This window comes from Cornus florida, unplaced genomic scaffold (genome assembly GCF_030987335.1).
Source record: "Cornus florida cultivar Cherokee Brave unplaced genomic scaffold, ASM3098733v1 CherokeeBrave_3.0.0_Hap2_Chr11, whole genome shotgun sequence".
Lineage (NCBI taxonomy): Eukaryota > Viridiplantae > Streptophyta > Magnoliopsida > Cornales > Cornaceae > Cornus > Cornus florida.
The window spans coordinates 80,651,290-80,664,037 of record NW_026775581.1 but is presented as its reverse complement, the minus strand read 5'-3'; the positions used below and the strand labels follow the sequence as shown (position 1 = coordinate 80,664,037).

The following is a 12,748-nucleotide window of genomic DNA, read 5'->3' as shown; positions in this document are numbered from 1 at the left end:
AAATTTTTTTTGTTTTATCAAAAAAAAAAAAAAATTTACTGAGAACATAATTTTTTTTGTTTTATCGGATAAATGAGAGGTTTTATTTTATTTTTTAATTTTAATTTTTTAATTTTTTTTTCAGAACCGTATATGAAGCATTTCAAGTAATAAGTTGCTCTAGCAACTTAACAAAAAATGGTTTAGGACCTCCAATGAAGCTCTGGGTTGGCCTTTTCTTTTTTGTTCGACTTAGATTTGTTTAACACGGACAATTTGATCAATTTATCATTTCACAAGGACAATACAAAGTTTTTATTATTATTATACGACACATTTCATACTGAAAAATAAGTAAATTAAGTTTGGAAAAAAAAATTAAGAGCACAAAATTTGTAAATTGAAATTATATATATATAATCATCTGTTTCATATTAGATGTTATCTTTAATATTATGTAAGTGTTTTAAGTGTACGTGCAATTAATGTATTGTACTCTCTAAAATTATTAAGTTATCATTTTATGTTTATTTGTAAATTAAAATTATATATATATATATATATAATCATATTAGATGTTTTCTTTAATATTATATAAATATTTAGGTAAAGGTGCAATAAATGTATTGTATTCTCTAAAATTATTAAGTTATCATTTTATGTTTAAATGCGTATATTTCCAAGTTGTGACATTTTTAAAAATTTAAAGAGTAATTATGAGAAAAAAAAAATTTTGCTTTAACTTTTTAAATAGAAAAACTAATTTGAGTTATTCGTAAAAGGAAAAGGGGATTAATATTTGAATTTGAATTTTAGCTTTCATGAGTGAAGTCACTTTATTTAAAATAAATAAATGTCAATAAAAGTGGATTGCAAATTTTTTTTTTACATGTCAATGAAAATGGATTAAATTGGATTGAAGTTGAGTTTATTAAGCTGGGTTATCAAATTCTGTAACCGAAATAGTTTCCGAACCTAGTATTCAAGATCTTTCCTAATCGGCCAACTTTGTCGTCTCCGAGGCCCTCTTCGGTCACCGATTAACTCGCCGGCGGTCTGTACTCTCGTCAAAGCTAGAGGACGCGTACACGACGTCATTTTCCTGGAATTTCCAAGACAAAATGGAGGTAACAGACACTCTGTCTCCATATTTCGAATTCTCTATCCATACATATTCATATAAATGACAAAGTAATATAGGTGTATCATGTATGTATATTACACTCACAGGCTCAGACACATGCACATATAATTCTTGTTTGAACTGATTTACTATTTGCTAACTTTAGACATTCCAGGAAAAAAACCTTTAGACATCGGATAGTATCTTTTTATCTGTAAATAGGAATTAGTGGAAGTAATTGTAACGAGCTTGTGAACAGTCCAAGGAATACACAATTGGATTTACAATGACAATATTCTTATTTTAATGATATGCATTGATTTTTCTTGGCACAAATAGGAAGGTGTTGCCCAGTTCAATCTGGAGTTTTTTAGAGAGAGAGAGACGGAAGAAAAGGATAGTGTTTCTTTGTTTAACAGAAAAAAACGAAAGGAAGGGAGGTGATTTCTCTTTCCTTTGTTTGGGAGTTTGTGTAAGGAGAGGAAAAATGGTATTTTTATTTTACTGACAATAATGTTAAAATGGAAAAATAATTTCATATGAATACTTCGGCAAAATGGGTAATCATTAATTCATCTTCTCTTCCATCTATTCCTACTCATTTTTGAGAAGATAAAATTGGGACCAAGGCATGATCATCGGTCCTCCATTTCTTCTGTTTTTCCTTTTAAGACTTCCAAATGAGGGACAAAAGCTTATGCTTCTATCTCTTTCACTTCCTTCCAATCTAAACAATCTGATACATGTTGTTTGCTAACAATATAGTTTTAATTGATGAGACCAGACAAGGAGTTAACATGTAGTTAAATTTTTATTTTTGGGGGGGATATACATTGAAGTTTAAAGGTATTATTAGGGTAAGCAACAATGACAAAATATTCCGAGCCTGCTTAGAAAGCATATCAGCAGAAATACGCGCAACGGATGTCAATCTTCCATCATGCATGTAGCTATATAACTCGTTTGGCCAAGTCCGGTATGCTTTCTCGTAGGGCACCTGATTCTCAACTGGGGCTGGTTCGGTGAGTTGAGGGATCAATTCGAGCTCAAGCCAAAGTATAAAATCTTTAACCCAAGCCCGGACATATTTTTCAAAATTCGGTTAAGCTCAGGTTAGGCTCGGGTTGGTTGTTGATTTTGCACAACTCAGTGATTTCACCATGTGCAGAGTTGACCGCCTAACACACTCATGGGGAAGTGTTTGATCCAAGTTGAAGGTCTCAAAAGGAGGAGAGGAAGGGAAAAAAAGAAACCGTGGAGGAAGATGTTATTACCTTGGATTTAACTGAGTATGCGACTTCACAAAGAGCCATCCAGAGATAATGAATCTATACAACTGATCTCAGTTAGTTGGATTAAGGTTCGAAAAGTTGATTAGGACTGGTTGATTTTTGACGAAGCTATTGATATCAAGTTTGAGTTTGGGATTCGGATTATGACATGTTTGGCATTTTCTTTTCAATTGTTGAGCAAGAAACTATGAATTTCAATTGTTTTTTAAAGATTTTGAAAATCAAGGCAGATGTTTACATCGGAAAAAATTAACAATTCTTTAATAATGTCTAAATTGATTGAGAACCGGATAAGATAGGATCAATAGTCAAGAAATCAAGCAAAGAAGAAATCTGACCTAGAAGGGTTTTTTTTTTTTTTTTTTTTCCTTCTTTTTTTTTTAAATTTTTATTTTTATTTTTTCCCCCTCATTTGTTTGGATAGAAGATCGTTGAATTTGAAGGTTAAACCACAACTCCTTATCCATGTGAATGCTTTGACAATGCTAAATAGTTGGAATTTAAAACCTTTCATCAAGGTAAGGCTAGAGGTTACCACTTATCAGAAATCACTGTTTGTGGTGAAAAAACAATATTATGAAAATTAGGTGGATTTTCAATCATTTTAAAAGGGAAGTGTTATGAATCTTAAAGGTCGGATTCAACAATAAATTTTTTACTGACTATGATAACTTTTGATTGTCCCAAGGTGATATATCTTGTTTAAAGGTTTGAGTTAGCGTCCAAAGTCCAAACTGCTGTTGAACTGAAGTGTTTATGTTAAATAGAGTCTGACATGCAAACATAGATGGAAGGTGTGATGTTGTGGCCCAAATTTGGTTCAAGGTCGCGTTGAGATCTGGTTTCCGCCCGATGACCTAATGATTGAATTTTTTGACCCGTTTTTTGATTGCAGGTCATGGACCCTGTTTAGTACTCTCTTGTAGCCCGATATATAAGGGCGTTTAGGATTTGGAGTGGAATATTGAGAGAGACTAAAAATTGCAGAAAAGAGAGTGAGAGCAAGAGCTAAGGTTTGGGGGCTGAAACTTGTAATCTTTTGATTTTCGCATAGTGAAACCTTTCGCCGGATCTTCACCGTGGATGTAGACACAACTTGTGTCAAACCACGTTAAATCTTTATGTTCTTTCTATGTGGCGTGTTTATTTTTCTGTCTTGATTCGTGATTTGTCGTTGGTTTGCTGTGTTTGTCGTAACAAAAGGTATCCCACATGTCATAATTTATGATGGCTGTCACCTCAATAGTTAGTTTGGTTATCTTTGTCCATTCATACCCTTGCGGTCAATTTCATCTTAATTTATAGTACACTGAAGTACGGCAAGATGCCTCTTCCCATAAGTTTCGTACAATGATGATGACCCAAAACCATGAACCCATGATGTGTGCCCAGGTGCGCCTTTGATAATATTTGCGCCTTTAATATGGAATTTGAATTTTTTAATAGTAATTTATTTTTTCCATTGTGCGACTTACTTCACTCAGGCGTGCACCACGCCTTGCGCCTTGGCTCCAGAGGACCTCTAGCGCCTTAGGCCTTTGATAACACTGCTTATGGCTGTATTACCTGACCATATCACATATGAAATAGCACTTCAGTGTTAGTCATATATTTGCATACCAGGACAGACACCACTATCCATTTTTAATTATCAAAATTACTGAGTTCCACATAAATTAAGAAAAAAGGTTCAGGTTTGTGTACATGTTGTTCTAATGAATCAATATCGCGAGACTCATCACCCATGTACATAATAATTTTCCTAAATTTTATTCCTCGCTCCTGTTTTCATACTATGTTAATTTATATAATTGACTGACACCTTTTCCATTCTTTTTGATCATGCAATGTCATTATATAGTTTCTCTAAGTGGTGCAACTTGGTTTGGTTCAACACAGAATTGTCTAACTTAGGTAACTTTGGTTTGGTTCTACATACACTTAGATCAGGTATTAAGTTGAGAAACTGGGAACTAACGTTGGCTTGGCTTTTGTCTTGTTCATGTTGGAGGGTCCTTTTTTCCCTATAAAGATGTGGTGCTTGCAGTTTCTTCAATATTACTTCTTTTAAGTTAATTATTTGCAGTAGAGAATTTCTTCTTCTCTGATTAGGGCAGGTCATTACTGTTCGGTAGCAAGTTTGTGTTAAACCTATAATCTAAAACTAATCCAAAAATTATTCATATTCTCTTGGTTGGTTTGGTTTAGTTCTGCATGCACTTGGTCTATTCTTGGTTGAAAATGAGAAACTAACCTCGTTTAATTTTGAATTGAGACTGCACCTAACCTAGCAATGATTAATGTCTCTACAATGTGATTGATTTATAATTACTTCTCCTTTCATTTTTCTAACACAATGCTATCTTTCATCTATGGAAAGTATAGGTTACTTATAATGAACATTCCATTGAAGAGGAGGAGCATACACTTTTGCAGCTTGAGAAGGAGTTGCAGGATGTAGAAAGTTCAATAATTATTCTGAATGCCAATCTTGAAGAACTGGTCAGTTACTGAAACCATTCTTCATCATCTACTACTCAATGAAGCATATATTAATCACCTTTTATTCTTTTCCAAGTACCAAATATTGCATTTGTAGACAGTGTTTATTTGCCTCATTTTAGGACATTCTAAAGCATAATACCCCAGAAAAGTGCAACAAAAAGGCGCCTATAAATTTTGGGAAAAAAAAATGATTTCTTGACTTTTCTGTTGAAATCGAATTTTTTAGGGCAAAGGTGATGGCAATATTTTTCTTTCATTCTCCCATTCCTTAGTCCATGAAGTTGATGTAATTGTTTTCAGCTATGGATATAAAGGAGCTGAAGTTGCTTGGTTCTTTTGCATAATTACATAGTGGTAGTACTTATTGAGTTGAGCTCAATAAATTAACGAACTTCAATTATGATCGAGCTTCGCTAATTATCTTACGAGCCTCTAACTGAGCCAATCGTGAGCTTAACTTGCGTAGATTGGTTCATATTACAGGCTCATTTTTGGCTTGATATAAAATTCTTGTCTGTGCTCTTTTCCAGAATCAAAGAAAGGCTAATGCTTTTAATGGGACGCATTATCTACAAGGGACAATCAATAAGAAGGGTGCTAATACTATGGTGCAGAAATTGTTATCACTGTCGGAGTCCATGAAGGTTATTTGATTTCATTTTTGAAGCTTCTGATATATATAGACATGGATTATACCCATGCTTGCATCATGTTGCATGCGACCATTGGAAAATGACTATGATGTTTTCTTATGTGCAATGTACCACTAATAAGGGTTGCAAAAATGTTGACTGTATTGAAAGCAAAAGAGAAGAATGCTTAAGATATTAGAAGCTTACCAAGTACTTAAGATCATAGAAGCTTACCAAGGGCCTTGTCATTTGTGGCCTAGTGGTATCTCCTCTACCTCCCAAAGTGGATGGTAAGGGTTTAAGTCCCGTGAGTTTCTTGCCAGTGAAAAAAAAAGATCATAGAAGCTTTGCATAGTAGCATATTTTACTTTTGTTATTCTTCACAAGTTGACTGATGATCTGTTTATACTTCTGGGATTGACTTTTGATTGGTAAGACACATTGACTAACATGATAAGACATAAAATGGAGCTGATATAAAAAAATAAAATAAAAAATGAAACATCTGGAGAAATCAAAATTTTTGTTAAAACCAAGTATACGATAATATAGAAGTAGGAAGTGGAAATGGCCATCATATGGATTTCATTTTTTAAAGACATTTTTTTAGTTATATACCATAATCTTCTATATTTGGTAAGAAACTGTAACTTTTTTTGGTTGAAGCCTAAGTTAAAGGGAAGGATCTCTCGATTATTCATGTGATGCTAAAAACAGTAAATTTAAATAATTTTAAAGTGAAAAATGCAAAAAAAAAAAAAAAGAAAAAAGAAAAAAGGAAATAAAAAAGTGATGCAATTAACCCTCCTGAACTTGAAAAACTCCTTTGAATTATAAAAGATTTTCAAATAACCCTTTTATGTGCTTTTGCTGCAGCGTAGTAATAGAATTACATAACTGTCCTTGTGAAACAGAAATGAAAAAATTGACTTAGAAAGATGATTTTGAAATAAAAAAGGTCTGAAATTAAGTTAATATCCGAGGATGTACTGTTGAAATAATTCTGCTCATTTTTCCTATTTGAGTCCCCAAAATGGGCCCCTATCCATTTTTTAACGGAAAATAAGGCAGGGTGTAGCCTGCAGATTTTTACAAAAGTAATGGGGGTCAATTGCCAAATTAATAGTTCGCAGGGGAGGGAAAGTCCTTTTGAAATCTGGAAAGTTCAAGGGGTTTCTTTTTACAATTTTTGTAATTTTTAGAGTCCGATATGTCCTTTTGTTACACTAAATCCTTGAAAGATATCCAATCAGGAAGATGACGTTTGTGTCCTGAGTTTCATTCTGGTAGGCAGCTGTTTGCTCCGCTGTTACTCTTCTGGATGCCAGCAATCCATCATGTTCAGTAACTACTAGGCTGTTAGGATATGCATTAACTTTGTCTATTTTATTCAATTTTCTTCGACTGATGAAAAATGTTTCTAATGGTAACATAAGTAATGCCACTTAGTTGCATACATTATCAAGGAAATAAATTATTGACAATCTTTCCAATAATTGGATTTCTTGACGCTGAAATTTTTATTTATTTGTTTTTTATGACGATAAGAAATAAACTTTTAACCTAACTCCTTGGTGTTGTCGTCAATTCAAACCCAAAGTTTATGCAATGTGGCCAAGTTTTACATTTAGAAATTGCCACTACTACCTTTCACTAAAAATATAGCTAGGGTGAGTAGGGATCGTCCCAAGGGATTGAGTGTCGTAAGGTTGAGGAATCAAAATTAGGGTTAGTAGGTCGAGTGATCAAATAGTGGTTGGTTGGTTGAATTAAACTAGATGCAAATTAAATTAAAGTAAGCAATAATGCAATAGAGAGAATAAAAGATAAAGAGATCTTGGGGTTTAGAGATCACCACTAAGCATAGCTTTTCTACACCTTTAATGAATGATTAATGAGGGGAAGAATATGTATTGCAATATAGAGTGTGTGTGTGGTTGTTTCATTAAGCATGGATGACAAATTAAGTATATATTGTCTAGACAACATGGTGAATAGCACAACATATCAAATTAAGCCATTAATCCTTTCTTTAAGCTCACAACCAAATACATCACAAGTTAGAGATATATGTTACTTGCTTTTCATAAGTATGGAACATCAACAACAAGCATGAATTGTCTTCCCATTTAACAACTACTCTACAACTAAGCTAATGACATGAAATTAAACTAATTAAACTGAGGGAGAGATACAATCCATCAAGAAATGAGTATGAACCATCAAATAAATCACAAGAACATGACATTAAGCACTATGTCTTGACAATCTCTAGATCTATAGCATCAATACACATAGACATGCATCAATAACACAAGAAATAGAGACAAATACATGAATATCTATTCTAGCATACATAAACATATGGATCGAATGAAATGATCAATTGGAAATATTAAACCACATAAATCATTGAATAAACAAGACTTATATATATAAAAGTGTCAAGACATGAATCATAATACAAATCCCCTCAAAAATACATAAATCAAGAAGTAAAAAGCATGCTTAGGGCTAACTCTAGCCCTAAGAGGATGTCTAGCCACTCATGGATGATGTCCTCCAACCCTCAAGGGTAAGCTCCATGGAAGAAATCTGCTCCTTGGTTGATGAAGAGTCTCCAATGGTGTCTCTAGCCTCCTCCTCTTCTTTGCTTCCTCCCTAAGAGTTCTCTAAGGTATGATATGATATGATGTGTTATAATATGATATGATACAAAAAGTAATCCTTATCCTTATATAGGTAGGTCAAATGACACCCAAAATAAGCTGGGGTCGTACAGCAAATATTCGCCAATGATTGGATAAAGGACAACTTTTGTGAGCTGGAAATTTAACTTTTTTGCACTGGAGGAAGTTCGATCGATCGAACCTTGGACTTGGATTGATTGAACATGGCTGAGATTTATCGAACTGAAGTTGGATCGATCCTCAATGGCGGTGCCTTTTTGAATAAAAACAAATCTGAGATATTTTGAAGATATTTTTGGGAAAAGGACAAAAGTGGTTGGTAGCGTGGTACAACTGGATAAGATCAATCATTTGGATGAGGACAAGAATGTTCGATCGATCGGAGAAGGAAGTTGGATCGATCGAACTTTTGAGATCTTTGAACAGGGCCAAACATGGCTCAGATCCATCTTGAAGTGCTGAGATCGATGAAAGTTGGATCGATCGAACTTTTCTTGAGATCGATCGAAGTTGTTGAAATTCCACCCTTTGCTTCTTTTTGCTCTACTTTGCTCCTTTCTTTGAATCATCCCAGAATTGCTTCAATTATGCTCTTATTTGGCTGAGTTAGCTTACTTTGGGGATAAGTACCTGAAAATGGAAATAACACGAAATCAATACAAAACGGTAAAATAAGATAGATAAAGGTTTTAGAATACCTAAGCTTAAGGGGTTTAAATACGCACTTTTCAGCGCTCATCACTCCTTCCTTTTTTAGATTCATGCATTCATCACTATGATGCAGGGGCTTTGGCAAAGTATTACATAGGTATTTCTTACAATTTCAGCTATTGAATGTTATCCCACATCATCATAGTAGCCTAATTGTAGGGTGTCAGCTTGCTATATACCATGCAGGTAAATTCCATCACGTGGACACGACCAACTTTGGTTGGCTTAAGTTAGCTTTCTTTCGTTTTCTAGTGCTGAGGCACTTTGGTTACATTTGCTAATGATTGTAATGATAACAATGACTAATACCATACCCTTACCTTCTTTGGGGTTGGAAACACAAGTTCTGATAAGTGTTTCCATTTTATCATGTGCCATGTTTTTAGATGAAGCATAATTTTTTCTCTGTTTTTACTAGCATCTTTTCTTTTTCAGCTGTTTTGTCACATATAATGGCTGACTCACTACTTTTAGGTTTGTTCAGGCACTGGAGAAACAAGAATCTGATTTTCAGTCCCATTGTGATGCAAATAGATCTAAATTGCAAGCAGAGATCAGTGAACTGGAGGAACTAATATCGAATGAAAACGATGACAAAACCCTCTCTAATGGTTTTTGTCATTCTTTACATGATTCCCTTGAGAGACTTAATTCAGCAAAGAGGGTGAGATTCTATTGCTAGCCTTTACTTAATTATTGAATAGAAAGCACAATTGGATTGTTTTGTTTGCTATAGAGTTGTTAGTTGTGTATTCTGATCGTATGAAGAATGATTGATTAGCATTACGTTTTATGATTTCTTTGCCTTCACATTTTAACATCTTTAAATTGGCTGGTAAAAACAGTTAAATTGATTAGCAGTTTTTCCAAATGGAAGTTTTTCCGATAGTTCTCAAAAAATGTTTGTAATTTCTTGTGGATTTTGGTATGAAATGTTACTCCTTTTGTTGACATTATTTCCTACTGCTTACCTTGTTTCTACATATTCAAGCCTTTTTGACTGGAACAATACTCTGTTAGTAATTTGAACACAATATCTTGTTGCGAATGTCAATCTCAACCATACGACAACATCATGATACCTTTCTGCAACTCTCCATTCTCCAGTATTATACCACTTCAGTGTATCTTTTCCAAACCGTGTAGTAAATGATGACCTTCATTTCTCATGATATCTTAAGTGAAATATCTTAAGAGTTACCACATTTCCCTTTTATGTTTTCATTGTCAATGAATCATAAGCGTAATAAGCAGCCCACATATACTTAGCAAGTTTGGGTTCAAAGGGATGATATGTACAGAGGTGTTACTCAGGATATATCAAAGTCCGTGGTGGACTAACCTAGGTAGAAAATTAGGCAATATCTTGTTGACATGCTTCAAGTCTTTTGACGGGGAGGTCACTCTGTCAGTAATTTGCACACAATATCTTGTTGTGCATGTCATGTCAACTATTCAACATCATGATACCTTGAGCATCTGAAACTCTTCATTCTCCATGTGGTACCGCTTTATTTCATCTTTTCAAACTCTTGTAGTAGAGCTCGACCTTTATCTGCATGATATCTCAAGTAAAATCTCTGAAGAGTTACCTGATTTTGCTTTATGTTTTAATTGTTTCCCAATCAAAAATGTAATACGCAGACAGCATATACTTTTTTGGTGTGGGTTCAAAGTGATGACATGCGCTGAAGTGTTATTTGAGATATATCAAAGGTCTTAGGTGGATTATGCCAGGTGGAAACCTATGAGAGCCCAAAGGAAATAGATAAAAGATGGCAATAGTAGGTAAAGTCTGGCCATTCCTGTGGATTAAGCCAGGTGGAAACCTAGGAAAGCCCAAAGGAAATAGATAAAAGATGGCAATAGTAGGTAAAGTCTGGCCATTCCTTGAGGATAGGGATGGGGTTTGGTCAAAATATTACAGTGGCAAGGATTAGGACTTATCAGTCCATAGAAATCTCAAGGTCTACAACTCAACGAAGCTTTCGGTTGCATGAATCCTATTTTTCTATTCTGCTTTATCTTCAAACCACATGATATCATATCTTTTTTTATTAACTCTACCCATATTAATTTTTTCTTCCCCTTCCTCTAGCATTACCCTGCTCTGGTCTATTTATCACATATTCAAACCATCTTAATTGATTTTATCTCTTTTCATCGCCAATGGATGCTACCTCAACCATCCACAAATGTGTTTTATTTCTAATTTTATCCTTTCTCGTCTTGCATCACATCCATTTCATCGTTCGCCCCCCCCCCCCCCCCCCCCCCCTCTCTCTCTCTCTCTCTTTCTAAAGCCCTTCATGTTACATCCCTATGACCTTATTAGAACCCTAAATAATGAGGGTTGTTCTCATTAAGTGGGGTTAATTCTGTGTGCTTAAATGCATGTGTAAAGCTATAAGAGTAGGGGGATTATCTGGTTAGTAGTTGTTGTGTATGTGGAAGTTTTCTCTTTGTAAATATTCTCTTTTTTTATATTAACATCTTGTACAAGTATATATAGGAAAGAGGGAAAGCTGTACAAGGAAAAGAATAAAAAATCTTCCTACAGTCTATTCCTTATTTAAAGCAATCAATCTATCATAATTTACTGCAATCAACCTGTCCAAAAATATATATCTTCCAACAGTGTAAAGGGACCATTGCTTAGGTGGTGGTTAATTCTTGGACTATTAAGCATAAGAATGCCGATTCATTCAAATAATACCAAAGGTTAGGTTCGTATCCACTCTGCCCATACCCACCCTCGATTAGGTGACCCACACTAAATAATAACTCTTTTAAACTATTGCATAGAAAGGGAGAGGCCATAATCCATGTCCTCTTTTTGTTGACCATTGGGATGAGCCACTTGGCCTTTGAGGCGGCTTGTGGAGAAATGTATTAGGCCTAAGTGTGGTTATATGTAGGGTTAAGGTGTAACGACTCATTCCATCACATGGTGATATTGTCCGCATTGGGCTTGAACCCGCACGGTTTTGCTCTTGGGCTTTACCTCAAAAGGCGTCATACCAATTGGAGTAACACACCTACATATAAGCACTTCACCTTTCCCTTACCTAGACGATGTGGGATTGTGCACCCGTAGCTCGCCAGTGTGGTAGCCTGACAGTGTCTCACACCTGCCCACGGCACACCTGCCCACAGGGTCATCACAATCCCACATCGTCTGGGTAAGGAAAATGTGAAGTGCTTATTTGTATATGTGTCACTCCAATTGGTATGAAGCCTTTTGGGGTAAAGCCCAAGAGCAAAATCGTGTGGGCTCAGGCCCAAAGCGGACAATATCATACCATGTGGCGGAGTGGGTCGTTACAAATGGTATCAGAACTTGACCCAGCCGGAAGTATGCCGACGGGGACGTCGGGCCTCCAAGGGGGGTCGATTGTGATGACCTTGTGGGCGGGTGTGCCATGGGCGGGTGCGTGACACTGGTAGGCTACCACACTGACGAGTTACAGGTGCACAATCCCACATCGCTTGGGTAAGGGAAATGTGAAGTGCTTATATGTTGGTGTGCCACTCCAATTGGTATGAAGCCTTTTGGGTAAAGCCTAAGAGTAAAACCGAGCGGGCTCAGATCCAAAGTGGACAATATCATACCATGTGGTGGAGTGGATCGTTACATAAGGAGGCTAATTGATAAGGCATTTTGGTGCACTAAATACAATAAGGTGTTGCTCTAATGTGTTATGTTGAGCATTTAATGCGACTGGGCATGATATGGGTGGAAAATAATGTTATAAGAGGTACAAGCAAGCGACCTCAAGTTTAATGAGGTACTGAGGAATCACTGGTTTCTCCCTT

At 35.4% G+C, this 12,748-nt stretch overlaps 1 protein-coding gene across 2 annotated transcripts in view; it reads left to right on the top strand.

Annotated features, from left to right (window-relative positions):
* The first annotated feature begins 885 nt into the window (after positions 1-885).
* The window catches only part of LOC132284564 (uncharacterized), a 28,411-nt gene continuing 16,548 nt past the window's right edge, over positions 886-12,748 (top strand). The window contains exons 1-4 of one of the 2 annotated variants that reach the window (XM_059786675.1): positions 888-1,106; positions 4,780-4,896; positions 5,430-5,543; positions 9,417-9,596. In XM_059786675.1, the coding sequence (XP_059642658.1) occupies positions 1,101-1,106; positions 4,780-4,896; positions 5,430-5,543; positions 9,417-9,596 (417 nt within the window). In that variant the 5' untranslated portion in view covers positions 888-1,100. Of the gene's footprint in view, positions 1,107-4,779; positions 4,897-5,429; positions 5,544-9,416; positions 9,597-12,748 lie in introns of both variants that reach the window. The other variant, XM_059786676.1, reaches the window with a different exon arrangement.